The sequence below is a fragment of the Notamacropus eugenii genome, chromosome 6 (genome assembly GCF_028372415.1).
Source record: "Notamacropus eugenii isolate mMacEug1 chromosome 6, mMacEug1.pri_v2, whole genome shotgun sequence".
Classification (NCBI taxonomy): Eukaryota; Metazoa; Chordata; class Mammalia; order Diprotodontia; family Macropodidae; genus Notamacropus; species Notamacropus eugenii.
This window is the reverse complement of record NC_092877.1, coordinates 224,915,038-224,935,598: the sequence shown is the minus strand read 5'-3', so window position 1 is coordinate 224,935,598 and position 20,561 is coordinate 224,915,038. Positions and strand designations below refer to the sequence as shown.

Below are 20,561 nucleotides of genomic sequence, written 5' to 3'. Positions count from 1 at the left end.
ATTAACTCAAAGGCAATGAGGAAAAGTGATACTCTTCCAATACAGACAGAAGATTTATAACTTGCTATGAAGATATAGAATTTTCTAATCATTATCTTTATTTTAGAAGCACAAGATTGCTACCCTTTCACCCAAAAATACTTCCCCATTTATTCCCCCAAATATATAGTGAATTCATTATATATGTGGCAGATGAAAACTATGATATATTAATACACAATGGTATTCTTTGGTTGAAATAGTGCCACGAATGTGAGGACTCAGAAAGAGGAATGCATAATAATAAGATTTCACTTTCAGATGGGACTTTACAGGTAACAAAGTATATTTGCTTCACAAAAACCTTCTCAAGAAGATGATAAAATATCATCCTCTCTACAGGATCTCCAAAATAGTTGCCCCCATTTAACAGATGAGGAACTGGGGCTCAGAAATATGAAGTGATTTCACATAGCTACTTTGTGGTGGCACAAGCGTTAAATCTCAGATCTTCTGATTCTCTATTTTGGGCTTTTTGTCCACAATACTATAATGGAAACAGTTAACAGTTTCATATGACATGTATGAGATTGTCTCTTCAAAGGATCTCTGCTCTCCCTCAATAACCTTCCTAAATCCTTGGTATTTTTTTTTAACAGTCATGAGATTAAAGACTGAGAGATGGAAGAGAACTAGAAGCCAATGAGCATAACCTCTTCTCTTCTTAGATGAAGAAGGTGAAACTCAGAGAGCTGAAATGACCTATCCAAGGTCACAGAACTAATAGGCATCTGTGGCAGGATTTTAATTCAGGTTTTCTTGACTTCCAGCTCTATAATCTATTCCATTCATAATCTAGCACCCTGAAAGATAACAGAAGCTTCTGATCCTCTGGAAGAAGACTTACTTCCATCAAGTTGAGTATACTATCAGGGAGACGACTGGAGATAGGAGATCATGCTATCGTAGATGTAGACTTGGAAGGCATCTCAGAAGCCATCACATAATTTTACTGATCAGGAAAAATAAGGCCCAAAGATTTGCCTATAGTCACATAGGTAGTAAGCAATTGGAGAAGGGAACTTGAATTCTGATCCTTTGTCCCAAGAGTCAGTGCTCTTTCCATGTATACATTCTGCCTGAGACTTGATGGGTAATCTCTCGTGTTAGGATAGTCTGGTCCTTTTAGAGTTCACTATCTCTACCCATAAATCTTCTTGAGTCATCTAGATATTCAAATTATATAACTGTCAGAAGAAATATCTTAACTGACGTTTCAAAGAAAACTTAATTAAACCTAATGATAATGTCAAGGAGTGCAGCTTCAATGAGATGGGATGGCTTCTCTCAATTTGGTCACTGCATGTGATTAATGAGACTAAAATGAGTATTAAGTTTTAGAAACACAGAAATTAATGAATCTTTTAAAAATACCTCATTTTAACAAACACCATGAAACAAAACACATTCAAAGAGAAAGTATAGAAATTAATTTTTAAATAAAGAAGAAAAGTTTCCAAAAGTTGGATATTATTAAAGTAAATATAATTGGTAAAGGGATATAGATCTAAAGAATAACTTAATTTTTCTAAACTAATTTTAATTAATTCCTCAATTAGAGAATATTTTGTTGTTATTTAACTGTTTCAGATTTGGTGTATATAGAAATAATCCCAGGTTTTCTCATATGTAAAATATTTTATGAAAGGATGTCCTTAGGAATGTGAATTATTATATCATCTGTGGGGAAGCTATTTAAAAATATGTTTCTAAAAAGGCTGAATAATCTATTGTTTCAGAGACCTTAATATTGAAGTCTATAACCTTTGAAAGAATACCTTTGATCCTTCATACATCAGTAACTAGAAGGTATCTTCCAGATTTAAAGCCCTTAACAATGTCACTGAGCCTCACATTCCAGGTTTACTTCTTATTATTCTCTTTTGTGCACTATTACTTCCATCTCTATTGGCCCACTTTCTATTGCTTGATCTGAGGTTTTCATCTCCCCTTCGCATGTCTTTGCTCTCAGACTGTCCCCAATCCTCACTTTTCACCTTTTCCTCTTAGAATGCCTGGCCTTCTTCAAGACTCAGGTCATGTGTCACCTCCTACAGAAAGCCTTCCTTGATGCCCCTAGATATTAATATTCTTTGCAAGTTGCATCTCCATAGGATAATGGAACTGTTTACTGCTAACCTAATGTAAGAGATTTGTTTTGGTTCAGCTATTTCACTTAGGCCTGAATCTTTGTGGCCTCATTTGGGGTTTTCTTGGCAAAGATACTGAAGTAATTTGCCTTTTCTTTCTCTAGCTCATTTTACAGACGAGGAAACTGAGGTAAATAGGGTTAAATGACTTGTCCGGTGTTACATAGATGCTAAGGATCTGAAGGCCAAATTTGAACTCAGGAAGATAAGAGTTCCCAACTTCAGGCCAAGTACTCTATCCACTCTGCCACCTAGCAGCCTCCAGAAGTGGTTTCCTTCCTAGTGTTAACATGGGCTCTGCAATGACTATACTAGATGTGAGAACTTCCCTTCTTCACAGTGGAACCTTCAGCCAATTTCAGAGCTACTTGACATACCAGTGATCCTTTGCAAGTGAACTCTAGTTGAATTTAGAGATACCCACAGCTGTCAGAAACCATAGAACCAGCCTTGATCAGCTCAGGGACAACCTTGAACAGAAGCTGCAGACTGAAGACCTAGCTCAGAAGTTTCTAAATATACTGCTGCCTGGTTTATTGTGTCTATAGATGTCATCTCCCTTAATCCTCTGCTTCCTGCATGAAAGCCTCTAGAAACTATACTATCTCTTCCTTTTCCCACTCCCCTGGGAGAAGCTGAGAACTCTTTCTCCCTCTTTGCTTCCTTGTAGGATATTCTTTCTCCTACAAGCCTTTTTACAGACGATATTTTTAATTGGTGTGTCAGACTCTTTCATGACAGTTCCCTTTATGGACCTGGGGATGGTTTGTCATGACTAAAAACAAAACTAACACTTTTGAGATAGATAAATGTAAAAGGCAGAGGGAGAAGTGAGGGGAATAGGTATTTGTTCAGCCCCTAAAAGGCGCCAGGCACTTTGCTAAATACGTATTACCTCATTTGATTCTCACAACAATCTTGTGAGGTAGATGTTATTATTGTGCCCATTTTATTGTTGAAGAAACTGAGGCAAACAAGTAAAGCGCTTTGTCCAGGGTTCCAAAGCTTGTAAGTGTTTGAGGCGAAGTTTGAATTCAAGTCTTCCTGACTCTAGGCCTAGAGTTATGACAACCATGTTACATGTGCCTTTGGTGCACAGACCATAAATCCTATGAATTCTAGGCAGTATCAAAATAATTAATATCATTAGAAATTATATTAAAATATATTTATATATAAAAATTAAACTTAAAATAAAAATCAAAACAGATATATAAAAATTAAGAATTAAAAAATAAATAAGAATAAATAATTGAAATTAAAATTTAAAAATAAATAAATATATTAAAATTAAAATTAAAAATAAAAATATATAAATTTAAAAAGTAATAATCATATATATAAATTAAAATAATTAAACATAATTCCTAGCTAAGAAGCTTAGATTTAATTATTTTTTTTCCTCTACAAAATGTTTATCCTCTTTAGGGATAAGCAACAGATATAATGTCCTTGGTAGTAAGTACTATTTTTAAACTCGTCTTTTTATGCCTTATCAACAACAAGGCATTTTATACATAAGTAACTGATTTCTCATTGAATTGGTCTAGCATTCTGTAACCTAAAGCTAACCCATTTTTTATGATTGTTTTTAGATTTTTCTCACATATAAACACATCCATGCATACACATGCACATATACCCATAGCTATTTTTAAAAATCAATATGAAAATTAGCTTCAATTGGAGTAAAAATTATAATTGTATTTACTCCGTTTGTATCACATAAATATTGTCATAGTTGTGCACCTGCTAGTACGTCAGGAAATTCAATATTTACTAATGCATATCATGATAATCATTTAACCCTACGCCTCAATTCCCTCATCCACATAAAAGGGATAATAATACTGCAGCAGTCTACTTCAACTGGTTGAAGTGAAGGGAAGCTCTCTATAAAATTCAAGTGCTATGAACATGTTACCACTCTTCCTTTAATAAAAAATAATTTCCTCAGTATTAAATAAAACAAAACAAATTAATAATCACTAATGATAGATTAGGTATATAGCTTCAATTAAGTAAATTGTCTGTTTCACAGAATTAAAGCAACAGTACATAGGTTGTTAAAAATTAAACAAACTTTTAATGATTCTAGAAAACCACACCAACACTTCCTAGTGCCATATACTTCAATATTCTTATGCAATATTCAAATAGTTGTGACCACAATGTTAATTATTACTTCAATTGTCTTAAAACTTTTTACATCAAAAAATTAAATTTAATGTTGAAATTAACATAAAAATATTAGCAATTTACTAATGCTAATAAAAATGGCTTGCTTCCCAGTACTTTGTAGATACAGAAATGCAGAAGGTAAGCAAAGTAAGACAAATAGATCTGTCATGATTAAAGTAATAATATAAATTCCTACTTCAGAAGTTTCAATTTAATTCACTTTTCCTTTGTAAGACCAACATTCATTCTCCATAACTCAGCTCTGGGTTCCATTTTAAGATGGTGCAAGTCAAAATTGTAAAATATTAATTTCACAGCTACATCTGAAAGTTAATCAATTAACTAACCAACTCATTACTCAAAGATAAATTAAATAGATATAACTTGCATGTTTGGACCCTCTGTAATTGAATAAAGGTTTTTTTTAAAAGATCTAATTTTATTTTAAAATAGAATAACTGTCTCAATTTGAATTATTTCATTTAACTAAAATAAATGATATTTATACAGCACCTTAAAAATACATGGTGGTATAAACTACGTCATAATTTATTTCCTGTTCTTTTCTTTCCCAGTTGACCACATTTTTCATGGGACATGTTAGAGCTGCAGTAATAACCCATTTGCTCTGATACTTCAAAGACAGCCATTTCAGATAAATTATGTAATCAGTCTTGCTCAACATGGAATGATCTATTATTTTATATTCTTTTTTCAAAGACTCAATTTTACAAAACATATAGAATGACTATTTTCCAGGTGCTAATCTATTAGTTCTCAGTGAATTTGATTCATGTGCAAATTGCTGATTAAAAAGTCAGCTTTGTAGGTAGCTCTTTCATAGCCAAATATTAATTTATGGAGGATGAATTGAGAAGAATATGGATCCTGTATATTTCATTATAGTTACTTTGGCAGTGAAAATGTAGGATTGCAAAATGTCATGTATTTCTCTTATTAATTGCAAATATATAATTTTTAAGTATTAACATAACAATTCCTATATTAGCATCCAACCTGCTTGTATTTACCAATAAAAATGACTTTAAAAAATCATCTAATGAAATTTATTTCAACGGTGCTCTACTTTTTTATTATCAAGTAGGTCCTAAGTGATCTAGCCTTGTCACAAAACAATATTTCATGTAAGCAAATTTTCCAGATGAAAAACATATTATCTTAAATACCAAAAATTGTTTTCAGCAATTTTTGATGGAATCTTCTCTATACTCATTTGAAGAATATCATATCATATGTTATTTAAGCCTGATGACTAAAGATCACTGTTACAAACCACCATTATCATATTATATAGTAAAACAGTTCTGCATCTGCTTTATAGTTGTCTATGTCAGGCCATCATCTGGGATTGTTGGGAACATTAAACACAGACTTTTCATAACACATATCAGCAACTACAGAAGAAGCTGATAGAGTTCACTTATTCTGAGGATTTTCATTTTCTTCCTTTAGCTTCTAATCTGCTCTAGTCTGAGAAGCAAGATAATAAAACTTTTTATGAATTGTATATCGAATAACAAATCAGCAAGCCTCCGAGTTAGACACCAAGGAATAAAGTGAAAGGCTTTAGTTCAGAATCTTTTTGACAGACATTCTTTGGCCTCTTTCTTTTCCTGCTCAAGTTGGTGATGTGATACGAAAGGCTGAGGCTGCTGGAAGAGATTGCTAGATAAACACAGTTAATGTATTGTGACAGAGGGCTAGTCTTAGACTTACCTCCCCAAAGTCTGCTTCCCCTTCCTTCACTGCGAAGTGAATAACTTTAAATATGAGGGAGATACATGGGGTAAAGAATCAACTTAAGGATTTATTGTAATTACATATATATGTATATGTATGTATATATACACACAAATATGTATATATATGTACACACTATATGCATATATGTATATATACACATGTATATATACACATATATGTATATACACACATGCATACATACACACATATATGAATATGTGTATATATTATTGCTATTCTCTGTTATCAAATTTGTAAAAAATTGGGAAGTGCATTTATAGCTTTTTCTTGAAACCTGAGAAACTGTCATAAAGATGTTTTTCACTATAGCAAGTGCTGCAAGACATCAATTGAAAATAGGGCAATCTATATGGGAACGAACTTTCAGACGAGCAACGAGATTTTTACATCATTTGGATATTGGTTATACTGATAAGAAATTTAATAACAAATAAGCAATTTGGCAGCTCTACCACCTTGCCTGCAGAAACTCTACTCTAGCATAAGTTCATTATCTCAATGACATTTTGTTTCAGGAAACTACTTTCAGGAAGGCCAGTTGACAGCTTTTTTGCATACTGTCAAAGAGAACTTGAACATTAAGGAAAGGATGCTAAGGAAGGAATTTAAAACTGACATAATAACTATGAACTGATATTCACATAAGTGTCGATTTCCTACAGCTACACCTTGCTTTAAGAGATTTGCATCTTCCTGAAAAAGTGTCCAAGTTTTATTTCTGGAAATCAAACTTGACTGCACCAAGATCTGAAGAAACTTGAAGAAAATTTTACCTTAGAATGGACAATACCTTGATAATGTGAATAACTAACTTCAAATTTATCTATTTTTAAAAGTTTACATTTTTATATTAAGCCTACATTATGTCATTAGATAGAGGGTCGACCCTGGAAATGAAGAACATTTGCGTTCAAGTTCTGGCACTGACGCATACTGTCTCTAGGATTCTAGGCAAGTCATTTAACTTCTTGGTGACCAAAACAACTTCTTTATAACTGTAAGTAACAGAAATGGCATTGATCTGCATTGGTGGAGGGAAGTTCTATCCTCATAAGTTCCATAACTTAATGAAAGTTGAAATTCAAAACCCAAATACTTTCAAATATTGTATTTTTCAGAATGGGGCACATTCACAAAGTATATGCTATTATAGGAGAGGTATGGTGTAGGGGAAATAGCAGCAGTCTGGAAGTTCACAGACTTAGATCTGATTCCTTGCTCTGGCACATATTAGTCATCCAAAGATGCATAAGTCACTTTCTCACTTTTATCGTCAAAAAATAAGATGATACTTTTACCATCTACATCACAGATTTTTAAGGAAATTGCTTAATAAACTTTACTATGCTATATAATTGTGAGCTGTAATTATTTAAAGGAATATTTCACAAATCACATTTTAGAAATAAAAATTATTTTCCATTGGTCTATATCAAAGATTCTTGAAAAATGTTCATCTAGAAAAAAAAGGGACCCACAAAATCATATTACATACATATCCTTTAAAAATCACATGTCTTTAATGACACATTGACTAATATTCAGTAAATCAATTATTAAACAAAATATATAATACTACATAAGGTAGAGAAGCTATCCCCTGCTGCTATAGAAAATGGAGGTTTTCACAATATTCTGAGCAGTGCTCTGTAATTTTGTTACTTACTCATAATGTTGTACCATGTAGTACATGAAGAAATATTTTTTAGCAACAATATGGTACTTATCTAATGAAACCTTACTCAGACCTGTGATCATGAGAGGCTGGAGGCAGGGAGAGAAGTATAGTGCACTAGATAGTAAAAATGCTTGATGTGCTTACGTGAAAAAGCAAAAAAATCAAAATCCTTCATCAACCAGGAGGTTTTCTGGTTGCCTGAGATGAGTTTGGTATCATAACCTACAGCAATGACGTCAGTCCAGGATCCAACAGGCATTTATTAAGCACTAGTTAGGCACTGAGCATTCAATATCAATAATAAAATAATTCCTGCGTGCAAGGAAATATTCTACTACAACAGACATCAAATATACATGAAATGTCTGTCACATAAACATAAAGTGAATGAATATGAATATATACAAAGCTGTTGAATACAAGGTACTTTGGGAGGGAAGGCACTGGCAGTTGAGGCAGGGGTTGGGAAGGGGGAGATCAGGAAAGAATTCATGCAAAAGACAGTGCTTGAGTTGTGTTGTATAGGCAGAGGGGCACTCTCTAGGTGGAGGTAAGATAGGCATTCATTAAAGATATGAGGGATGGCCAGTGCATAGCCACAGAGACAGATAGAATGTCCTGTGTCCATTGAACTTGGAAAGATAGGTTGGAGTGAGATTTTTAAAGGGATCTTTAAAAGCTATATTTTATCCTATAGACTATAAGAAGCCACCAGAGTTGGTTGAGTAGGAGAATCACATGGTAAGGTCCGCATTTATGAAAATGAGTTTGATGGCAATGTGTAGAATGGATTGGAGTGATAAGCGTGTTCAGTCACAGAGAACAATAAGGAGGCTGTTTTAATAATCTAGATGAGAAAATGACAATTATGGTCATTTTCTGGGACTAGCTGCCAGGAGGAAATGTTCTGGGGTGAAGGATGCCTTCTACTTGGGGGAGAAATAGGAATTAGTCTTATATGAGAGCCAAAACATCCAGTTATATAGCCAGCAGTCTTTTGTTTTCTTTTGAGATTCACAACAAAGAACGTAGATGGAACACGGAATTTCAGCTGACATAACTGCCATAAGCCAAAGATGAACAATTCTCATTTATTTTTCCAAATAGAAGAATCCAATGGCTGTGGATCATTTTCCTCAAGGGAAAAGATTGGTTTGGTAGCCAGGGCACTGAGTTTGTAAAGTGAAAATTGGAACATGGAATTCTTTGTTTTCATATTTGAAAAACTGTCTACAGGTCGCAATCAATATGCTCACCTCTGCCAGGTAAAACTCATCATATTGTCTTCTGAAGTTTTCTCCTTTGTAGTAGTTGCTGGCAGCAACAATGACATCTACAGTCACCATGCTCAGGATAAACATATGAAAAACTGATGACCTCATCATTTTCTGAAGAGAGGAAAGAAAGCATATGTCAATGTAAGAGATCATTGTCATTAACAAGAAGACCTTTTGCTTTCTGATGAATAACTGAACATACACTGTTTTAAAGGTATGAGCTCAAATCAATTAATAAATTTCCAATCGCTCAAAGTCTTTAAACCGAGGCCAAATGTGGATTGTTGTGAGTTATAGAGGAGATTCCTTCTCAGGGACAGGTTAGACTAGATAACCCCTGTAGCCCCTGACAAATAAGGAATCTATGATTATCATTACCGTGTGGATGACTCAGAGCTACATATTCAGCATTAGTCTTGCATCACCAACTGCTTCTTGGCAAATAGGTCTCCTATAAGCATATTCAACTTAAAATATTCAAAACAACTCATTTCCTTCTCCCAAGAGCTCATTTCTTCTTTAAAACTCTTTATTTCTGTTACTGTTTCACCATTTAATTTTTTGAAAGGTTTATAGCAGTGGAATCATCTTTAATCTCCACTTGATCTCTCATTGCTCATATATAATCAGTTTTCACTCCTATTATCCTTGTACATCTCCCACATCAGCCTCTTCTTTAATCACACCTTTTATCATCACAATTCAGGTTCTCAACACTTTTTTCTTGGACAGACTTCTAAATGGATCCCAGTAGTCAATTTTCCCTTTCCCATCCATCCTCCACAATTTGCCAAAATAACATTCATTAGAGATATAGCTGAACATATTGGTCCCTTCTTTAAGAAGCTTCATAGGCTTCTTACTGCCTCTAGGATAAAATAAAAAGTATTCAGCTTGGCATTTAAACAATTTTATGACCTCAGCTAAACTTACCTTTCCACGTTTGTTACACATTACCCTCCTTCACACATTCTATATTCCAACACAACTGGCCTAGTCAATGTTTCTCATGTCCAAAATGCACTGACTCCCTCTTCACCTCCCACTTAAGAATCCCTAAATTTAGTTCAAAGCTCAGTTCTTAAGCTTTATGCCACAGGAAGCCTTTTCCAATCGATTCAATAATTAACTCTCATTTTCTCTACTTCTAATTATTAAATACATGTTTTAATTGTATTACATTTCATCTCTCCATTAGAATGCAAATTGCTGTAGGAAGAGGGCCATTTTCTTTCATTTTTCTTTTGATTCTCAGTGTTTAGCTAAATGACTTTCATACAGCAGGCATTTAATAATTGATTGTTGACATAGAGTTTAACTTCAATGGTGAAATATGCTTTTTGATGTACAAGGCATAGCTATATGGAAACTTTTCATCAGAGAGTTTGTCTAGAAAAGTCATATTTTAGGAAAATATTTCCAGGAAATATGTTCAAAAGGAAAACTGCTGCTGATGGTGGACTTGATTTAATGTTCCACTCTCCATCCTTCCAGTTATGTTTGTTCTAAAGAGTAGATATTTAAACAGATATTGGTTGTCTGCCTTGTGTACTTCTTGTGCAGACAGAAATTATCTGAGATTTGCTATCAAAGAACAAGAAGTGCTTATGCCATGTGAACTAAAGAAAAGAAAGAACATTTAATTTAAAAAAAAAAAACTACAAAGAAGTACATGAAACTTTTGACAAACAGTAAGAGACTTAGGACTACTTTCTTTCCTGGTAGGTACTGAGGCATTTTTTAGAAAGGAATTTACCTTAATACCCAGTAATGGCTCTCCTAAAATGACTGACAAATGAAAAGGAAACAGAATGATTGACATGCCAATTGGGACCAATGCTTCCTGAGTAGTAGAGGTCATTCATAATCCTACACGTCAAAATTTGAAACTATTTTAACCTATTCTTAAAAATAAAGTTTTTATGGATATCAGGATCCTTCAGCTAAATGAGCATAGAATAAACCAAAAGCTAGAATTGAATGAAAGCAGAAAAACAAAAAGTATAACAAGGTATTTAAAAGGGTTCAGGTGCCTTTTTAATGGTGATTTCTGTATTCAATTTTAATTTGCTCTAGGTCATAAACTTGACTCAGTGGTTTCCAAAGTTTTCCTTCTTATTATATATGATCCTGCTTTCACAGGATCACGGAACTCAGAGCTCAATACACGGGCATATAATTCAATCCCTTAATTTTACAGATGAGGAAAGGATGTCCAGAGAGGTTAGTAAGACTTGCCCAAGTCAGGAGGAATCTGAGTTTTTGAACCCAGGGTCTATTTTTTTTTTCATTTTCAGTTTTCAACATTTACTTCCACAGTATTTTGAATTTCAAATTTTCTCCCCACCTCAGGACAGCATGTTTTCTGATTATCCTTTCCTCCAGTCTGCCCTCTCTTCTATCACCGCACCCCCCCAACTCCCTTCCCTTCTATTTTTCTGTTGAGCAAGATAGATTTCTATAACCTATTTATTCTTACTTCTTAGTGATATGTAAAAACCATTTTTAACATTCATTTTTAAAGCTTTGAGTTCCACATCCTCTTCCTTCCCCCCTATCCACACACCCTCATTGAGAAGGCAAGCAAATCTATATAAGGTTATACATGTATAGTCATGCAAAACACTTCCATAACAGTCATGTTGTAAGAGACTAACTATATTTCCCTCCATCCTATCCATTCTCCATTTATTCTATTTTCTCCTTTGATCTGTCCCTCTATGAAAATGTTTGCTTCTGATTACACCTTCCCCCTGTCACTTCTATTATTTCTCCCTCTCTTATCTCTTTCCCCCCTGCTTACATGTAGGGCAAGATTAAATTCCATACCGAATTGAGTGTGTAGGTTATTCCCTCCAGTAGTCAAATCCAATGAAAGGAAGGTTCAGTTATTCCCTCTCACCTTCTCCCTCTTCCCTTGCATTGTAAAAGCTCTTTCTTGCCTATTTTATATGAGATGATTTCCTACATTCTACCTCTTCCTTTGTCTATCTCCTGGTACATTCCTCTCAACACTTAATTTTCTTTTATAGATATCATCCTTTTATATTCAGCTCATCATGTGCTCTCTGTCTCTTTCTCTCATCATACATATACATACACATACACACACCCTTCAATTATCCTAATATTGAGAAAGGTCTCATGAGTTACAAATATCATCTTTCCGTGTAGGAATGTAAATAGTTCAACTTTAATAATTTCCTCATGGTTTCTCTTTCCTGTTTACCATTTCATGCTTCTCTTCATTCTTGTATTTGAAAGTCAAATTTCTATTCAACTCTAGTCTTTTCAGCAAGAATGCTTGAAAGTCCTCTGTTTCATTGAAATGCCATTTTTTCCCCTGAAGTATTATACTCAGTTTTGCAGGGTAGTTGATTCTTGATTTTAATCCCAGCTCCTTTGATCTCTGGATCATATTCCAAGCCCTTCCATCCCTTTGTGTAGAAGCTGCTAGATATTGTATTATCCTGATTGTGTTTCCACAGTACTTGAATTGTTTCTTTCTGGCTGCTTGTAATATTTTCTCCTTGACCTGGGAACTCTGGAATTTGGCTACAATATTCCTAGGAGTTTTCCTTTGGGGATCACTTTCAGGAGGTGATTGATGGATTCTTTTAATTTCTATTTTACTCTCTGGTTCTAGAATATCAGGACAATTTTCCTCAATAATTTCTTGAAAGATGATGTCTAGGCTCTTTTTTTAATCAAGATTTTCAGATAGTCGAATAAGTTTTAACTTATCTCTCCTGGATCCATTTCCCAGGTCAGTTGTTTTTCCAGTGAGATACTTTACACTGTCTTCTATTTTTTCATTCTTTTGGTTTTGTTTTATAATTTCTTGGTTTCTCATAAAGTCATTAGCTTCCATTTGCTCCATTCTCATTTTTAAGGAATTGTTTACTTCAGTGAACTTTTGGCCCTCTTTTCCCATTTGGTCCATTCTGCTTTTTAAGGCATACTTTACCTCATTGGCTTTTTGGACCTCTTTTGTCATTTGTCTAATTTTAAAGTTGTTATTTTCTTCAGCATTTTTTGGGGTTTCCCTTAGCAGGCTATTTACTTGTTTTTCATAATTTTCTTGCATCACTCTCATTTCTCTTCCCAATTTACTTGATGTTCAAATTCTTTTTGAGCTCTTCCATGGCCTGAGATCAATTCATATTTTTCTTGGAGGCTTTGGATGGAGGAGCTTTGGCTTTGTTGTCTTCTTCTGGTTGTATGTTTTGATCCTGCTTATCATTAATGAGGTAAGAAAATACCTCTTTACCAAGAAAGTAAGAATCTATAGTTTGTTTCTTTTTCCCCATTTGCTCATCTTCCCAGCCAATTACATGATTTTTGAGCTCTGTGTTAGGTGGAGGGCTCCAGAAACAGCCTCCATTTCAGCAGTGGAAGCTGCAGCCCTGGAACTGGGTACAGGGTTGGATCCCAGGCTGGGGCTAGGGCTGGACTATGGTCCCCTCTCAGGCAGGTGAGAGACACATCCCAGTGACCTCCAAAGCTGTCTTTGGCTTTTGTAGGTTGAGAAGTCTGGAAACCAGAGCAGCTGCCAGTGATTCCCTCACCTAAGGCCTGCTCCAGCTCCATTTGCACCAGAATGGCCCATGCTGAACTGTGCTCTGCTCCCAGTCCAAGGCTACAATATACCCTTCCCACTGACCTTCAAGATTGTCTTGTACTGGAGATCTGCTTCAATATGTCATTCTGTGGCTTTTGCTGCTCCAGAATTTGTTCAGGATCATTTTTTTACAGGTTTTGTGAGGGGTTTGGAGGGAGAGCTGCAGCAAGTCCAGAGCCAGTATTCTTTCTCCTATGCTGCTTTCTCAGATGGAGGATTATAGTCTTTCCTACCATTCTCCTGACCTTGGTTCTTATTTACTGCCTCTGCTTTATATCAGCTCCTGTTTTTTTGTCTTCTTGACCATTGTTCCTATACACCTACTTCTCTACAGTGTTTCAGGTTTGTATTTTTTGCCCCTGACTGTATTTCATTTACGAAAACCTTTCCTTTGTAGCTCATCAATCTATTTACCAAATATTTACTGAATGCTGCATATTGATGTACAAGATGCCCAAAGGATAGAAATAAATATGAAGACATGTTCCTAATATCTGGGGGTTTACACTCCAGTCAAAGATAGGTGGAATAGCAGATTTATAACTGGAAAGAATGTTGGGTTCCATCCAGTCTAACCCTCTTATTTTAGAGATGAAGAAACTGAGACTCAGAAAGTTTAAAAAAATTATTCAAGGTCCTATAGGTAATAAATGCAGAGATAGTGTTCAAATCCAGGTCCTCTGACTTCAAAGAAATCATTTCTTTCCACTGCTTCATATTGTAGAGGAAAGAAGTACACAAGTAACTGTAACACAAGACAGAATATTACAAGTACCTTAAGAGAATTATCATAAAATATCTAGAGAATTCAGTAGGGAAAACTCAGTTTACTTTTGCATGTGAGTTGGGAATAGCACAGGGAGTATCATGAACAAAAGAGAAAACTTGAGGGGATGTGGACATGTTGGGAGAATAAATCGATCTGTTTAGAAAGAACGCAAGAGTGCATAAAGCAGTACTGGGAGATAAGGCTAGAAATGTAGTTTGGGGAAAGAATATGAAAGTTCAATTGATCATTAGGTTAAAGAATATGAAATTTAATTGGTAGGCAGAGAACCATTGAAGCTTTATGTGTAAAGACTGACATGAGATAGATATATGCATAGAAGATTAGAGAATCTATCAAGGATTTACCATATACCAGGCATCCTACTAAGTATTAAGGATACAAATGAAAGTACAGAAGACAGTCCTTGTTCTCAAAAGCCTTGCATTCTACTAGGAGAAGACAACATATAAAGAGGATTTGGGAAGTGGGAGTGTTTGTGTAGGATGTTATATATGATTGTGATTGACCAGAAAATGAAGGGAAAGGGTAGGAACTGAGCAAAATATACTTAATCTGGCCTATTGAAACTCAATGTGGTTTCACAAGTAGAAATCTTTAGAGAATTAAGTCTTCCAGGAGTATTAGGCCAGACAGAAATAGAGGAGAAAAAATAGGAAGGTCAATTTTGTCAGGCAAGGGAAAATTCACTATTGTGGTAGCAGTGGGAAGGAAAAGAAGGTGATAATAAACACAAGCACAACTGATTACACATAGGTCAATAAAGAAACATTTATTAAGCAACTATTATGTTCTGGGTACTATGCTAGCCACTAGGGATATAAAGAAAGGCAAAAGTCCCTGTCCCTACTCTCGAGAAATTCATAGACAAAAGGTGGAAACACACAAACAACTATGCACAAATAAGATATATATACGTATATATATATATACGTATATATATATGTATAGGATAAACTGAAGATAATCAACAAAAAAAAGACTCAAAAATTAAGAATAAAAGCAAACATAAACCAGGGTTTCAAGTCCTAGCAAATAGTGGTACTTTTAAAAGAAATAGAGAAATGAGTAGTGAAAGTCTTTGGTGGGGAGAATGTAATATATCTGGCCAGGATCTGTTAAATTTGAGTAACTAGGAAAAAATCTAAGGAGCAATACCAATCCAACATTTGGCAATATAAAGCTGGAATTCAGGGGAGAGGTCAGGTTTGGATGTACAGATTTCATAGTCCTGTTAATAAAGAGGAGAAATGAAACTGTGAAAGTCCATGAGGTCGCTAAGGCAATAACAATCAGAATAAACTGAAGAGGACTGAGAATAGAGCCCTAGGAGATAAACATTTTGAGGACACAAGAGGTAGAGAATGAAACCAAAGGTCTGGTTAGAGGCAGGATGGGAACCAAAGAAGTACAGTCTCATGAAACCAAGGTAAGGCAGAATTTCAAGGAAGAAAGGGTGATCAACGTGTGCAGTTATGGAAGGAGGTTAAGGAGAATGGGGACTGACAAAATGGTGTGGGATTTGGCCATTTGATCATAGTTTACTTCTAAGAAAATAATTTTGGGAGAGTGGTTGGGATGCAAGTCAGAGTGAAAGAATTAAGTAATGAATAGGTAAAAAGGAAGTGTGGGTTCAAACAGACTGTAAACTATTACTTGAATAAATTTGGTAATAAAGAGAAGATAAAATGACAAAAATAGCTATAATAAATTAATGTTTAGTTTATAAAGCACTTTATTAAAAGCAACCCTGTGGATTAGTACAAGTTTTAATATCTCCATTTTACAGATGCTTGGTTATATGACAAAATTAAGCGCTTTGCTTGTTGACACAAAACTAGTAAATACAAAACTGAGACTCCAGTCTAGGCCTTGTCTCCAGTACTATTTCTATCCTGTCTTAGTGGCTTAAAGAAGCAGCACAAAGGAGAAAGGTGGTGTGTGTGTGTGTGTGTGTGTGTGTGTGTGTGTGTGTGTTGTTACAAACATAATATTATGTTATGTTTTTAGGATATAAGAAACTACACATTTGCTGTTGCTGTTTTGTTGGTTCAGTCTTTTTCAGTCATGACCAACTCTTCATGATCCCATTTAGGGCTTTCTTGGCAAAGATTCTGGAGTGATTTCTCATTTCCTTCTCCACCTCATTTTACAGATTAAGAACTGAGGCAAACAGGGTTAAGTGACTTCCCTAGGGTCACACAGTTAGTGTGTATCTGAGGCCAGATTTGAACTCATGAAGATGAATCTTCCTGTCTCCTGGCCTATCTATCTTCTACACCAAACATTTGTAAGTTGGAGGTAATGAACTCATAGGAAATAAGAAAGTGAAGATCCATGAAGCAAGATAATTATTGGAGTGTAGTCCTAGAGAAAGTTGGAGGGGATAGGAAGGGAACATTAATATGTGTAGTACAGTTAGCCTTGGTAAGACAGAGGGATACTTATTATCCAGAGATAAGAGATAGGGAGAAGAATGACCATGAAATTACAGAGAAATTCTGAAGTGATGAAGAGAAAGGAAGTTGAGGGAAGTCATGTGGATGTCTTGATTTTCTCAGCAAAGTAGGTGTATCAGTAAGCACCCCAACATATACAGGGGGACCTGCTATCACAGGTTCTTAGATCTGCTTTTCTACAAGGAAAGGTAACTTTTGAGGGGTCAATAATCACTATAATCAAGCACATGTATCGTTCACTTAGTTCTGGGGGAAAAGGCAGCACCCTGAACTTCAGAGAAGACATGCTTCCAAGTGTCTGACATGAACAATACATACATCATAGATCAACAGACAGACCCAACAGTCTGACCATTGCATACATGCGTAATTACCAAAAGGGAAGCACCAACATCTGAGCTTTCAAAGGAGGGGAGGCTGCTTAGGCTTTCCAGGGTTTCATCTGACACACAAACCTTCTTCCAAAAACTAAGCCCCAAAGTAAAACTGCTACTCAGAGTCTTTATACACTTTTTTAGAGCCAGAGAACATCACAATACTTGAGAACCAGCACCCTATTAACAAAAGGTGTGGGCCTTCCTAAAAATCTTCCAAGACCCATTAATGGGTGGGGAAGATCTTCTTTAATAACATTAAAATAATTAAGAATATAGATAGATATACTGTTTTTACTCAAAGAAACTTTTGTTTCTATACTTTACTCCTAGTAAAGACTCTTGGTTGATAAAGGCAAGATTCAATCACAGGTTCTTGATTATACTAAAACAAAAACAGTAAAAGATCCTACTTTGCTGGCCATTACAGTAGATGACTTTTTTAAAAAGAGGATTCTTCAAGAGAAGAAAGAATGGAATTGATAGCCCCAACAGAAAGGAATCATTTTGGAACAGTCCTTGGAGAACTCAATAGGGAATTATCAAGGGATAAAGAACATTAGTGAAGATTCATAGGCAGCTAAGTGGTGCAGTGGATACAGCACTGGACCTAGAGTCAGGAAGACCTGAATTCAAATCCAGTCTCAGACACTACGTGACCCTGGACAAGTCGCTTAACCTTGTTTGCCTTAGTCTCTTCTTCTGTAAAATAAACAGGAGAAGGAAATGGCAAACCACTCTAGGATCTTTGTCAAGAAAACTTCAAATAACATTATGAAACACTGGACTTGACTGGACAAGAGAGGACTGAGGACTTCCATCGACAACCTATTAAAAAACAAAAAACAAAAAAAAAGGAAAGAAAAGCAATATCTAGATTGAGAAAATTTCAGAAAATGATTCACAAATGTTTCTAAGTCCATTAATACCATTTAAAGGTAAAATAAATTTCAAATTTCATTTCTTTCCATCAACATATCCCAGTGTATATCATAGAGTGATTTATAGAAAACTAGAGTATTGGATCATCAATTCAGCTAGCAAGTTTTTATTCTCATTTTGATTTTGATGGCTATTGGGCCTTTTTCATCCATCATGAAACAAGTAAAAATACGTGTAACCACAGTATTGTTCATTTTCTATACTTTCTTAGCACAATACTCTGTTAAGAGCATTTAAAGAAATCTTCATTTCATGTGACAAAGAGCTTCACATTCTCATTTTTCTCCCCTTTCTTGAGGAAGTTTCCTTTATAAATAAACAGTCATTACTTACAGGTCCAAACAAAGCTTCTAGCCATGACTGTCAAAAGCATTTTTAGTTGAGTTTTCTGGGTGTCACTACTCTACTTTCATGCTGTCATTATAATTATGTTGTTTTTTATCTGAGTGTCTACATTTTCCTGCCGATAGTCATTAAAATAACCTCTCACAATGGATTTTGATACATTATAATCACCTACTCAGCTGCCTTGTCCAAAGTAACAAATTTCAAATATTCAACAAGACTTCAAGTTTAGAAAAAAAAATCTCACTAAAAACAAAAAAAAAATCCACCAACGATCTCTGATAAAAACTTATGCAGTACCTGGACTCAAATGTTGAAGTTACAGACTATGTGTTACACAGCAACCTAATGAATAAAGATCTTTAAAAAAGAACTCAAATCTTTTAAACATGGAATGACATATCATGTCCAGCTTGCTACATAAGTGCCTAAGACAAGCCTAACTGGATAAGTTCCATGTTGTGTCATTTTTTCTTAACATTTTGCATTGTCAAAAAAGAAATCCACATGAATGTTTGTAGTTAAGTCATCGGGTCACAAAATAACAAATACTTTGAAGTTCATAAAATTATATTACTAGATATTGCTGTGAAGTATCCTTTACATCTCATAGCTCTGACCTCTTATAAATATCTTTAGTATTCCTCTGAAGTGCTCTGATGCTTTGGATTTATGCAACTTTTTTCATCTTTTTTATTATTAAACAGATATGGATACATTTAAGCTACAATATAGACCCAAACACCAAATTGGCACTTGGCCATAAGAAATAGAGTTTATTGAAAGTCTACATAGAAAAGTATAACTTTATAGATTCTTTCAAACCATAGCATCTGTCACGAATATTAGAAAAAGTTTCTATAAAGGATAGGATATCAGGTTAGAAGACCTCTAGGGTTCCCTTAGGATTTCCAGGTTTCTATGAACAATGCACATATCTTAGGCACTGTCTGGAAAGTCTTTCTACTAACTGCTATCTATGGATCTCCACCAAATAAATGAATTAAAATCATTTATCAAACATGTTCAGCATAATATGAAAAAAATAGTTGATTCACAGAATTCCTCACTCTCTGATCATTTTTTTTTTATGCAGTTCCTATCTCTGTGCCTTTTCATGGCTGCTCCCCATGCCCAGGATGCATTCACTTCTACTTTTCAGAAATTCCCACTTCTCTCAAAGCTTAATTTAATCACTACTTCTTACATGAAGCCCTTCCTGATTCCACAGTTGTTAAGAATCCCCTGAAATTGATTTTCAATAGATGTTTTATGTTTATTTATTCATATATACTGCTTCCCCTAGTAGAATATAAGGTCTTTGTGGCCAAATGCTCTTTCCTTTCCATCACAATATCCTCATCATCTGTTATGATGGTGCCTTGCACACTATAAGGGCTGAGTAAGTGCCTTTTGATTGACTGACTGATTATCATTATAAGCCTGGCATAGGGGAAAGAGTACTGGATTTAGGGTTAGAGAAGTTTGCTTTAAATTCCTACTCTGCCAGTTACTACTTATGTGACTTTGGGCAAATCACTTAGCCTCCTTAGGCTGTTCCCTAATCTATAAAATAAAGGTGTTACACTAGATGACCAATAAGGTTCCTTTCTGTCTTATAAACATTTTATAAAATGGAAAAAGACATACTTCAGGAAATGAAGACATTGTGGAAGACACTTGATTATCTGTGAATTCTCATATATTACATTTGAGACTTTGAAGAGACTTCAATTGTCATCAATCAATCAACATTTATTTTTAAGTAGGTATTTAACTGCCTAATATGCCAGGACTTATGCAAGATAACTGGAGATAAAAAGACAAATATGAAATAGTTCCGATCCTCAAGATCTGCATTCCGATCCTGCATTCTATTGGGGGAACATATGTGTGTGTGTGTGTGTGTGTTTGTGTGTGTGT

At 34.9% G+C, this 20,561-nt stretch overlaps 1 protein-coding gene across 1 annotated transcript in view; it reads right to left on the bottom strand.

Annotated features, from left to right (window-relative positions):
- Window positions 1-20,561, bottom strand: part of NALCN (sodium leak channel, non-selective) — a 526,457-nt gene that overhangs the window by 225,429 nt on the left and 280,467 nt on the right. Inside the window, exon 12 of the mRNA XM_072622030.1 lies at window positions 9,090-9,221. Within this exon, the coding sequence (XP_072478131.1) occupies window positions 9,090-9,221 (132 nt within the window). The remainder of the gene's footprint in view (window positions 1-9,089; window positions 9,222-20,561) is intronic.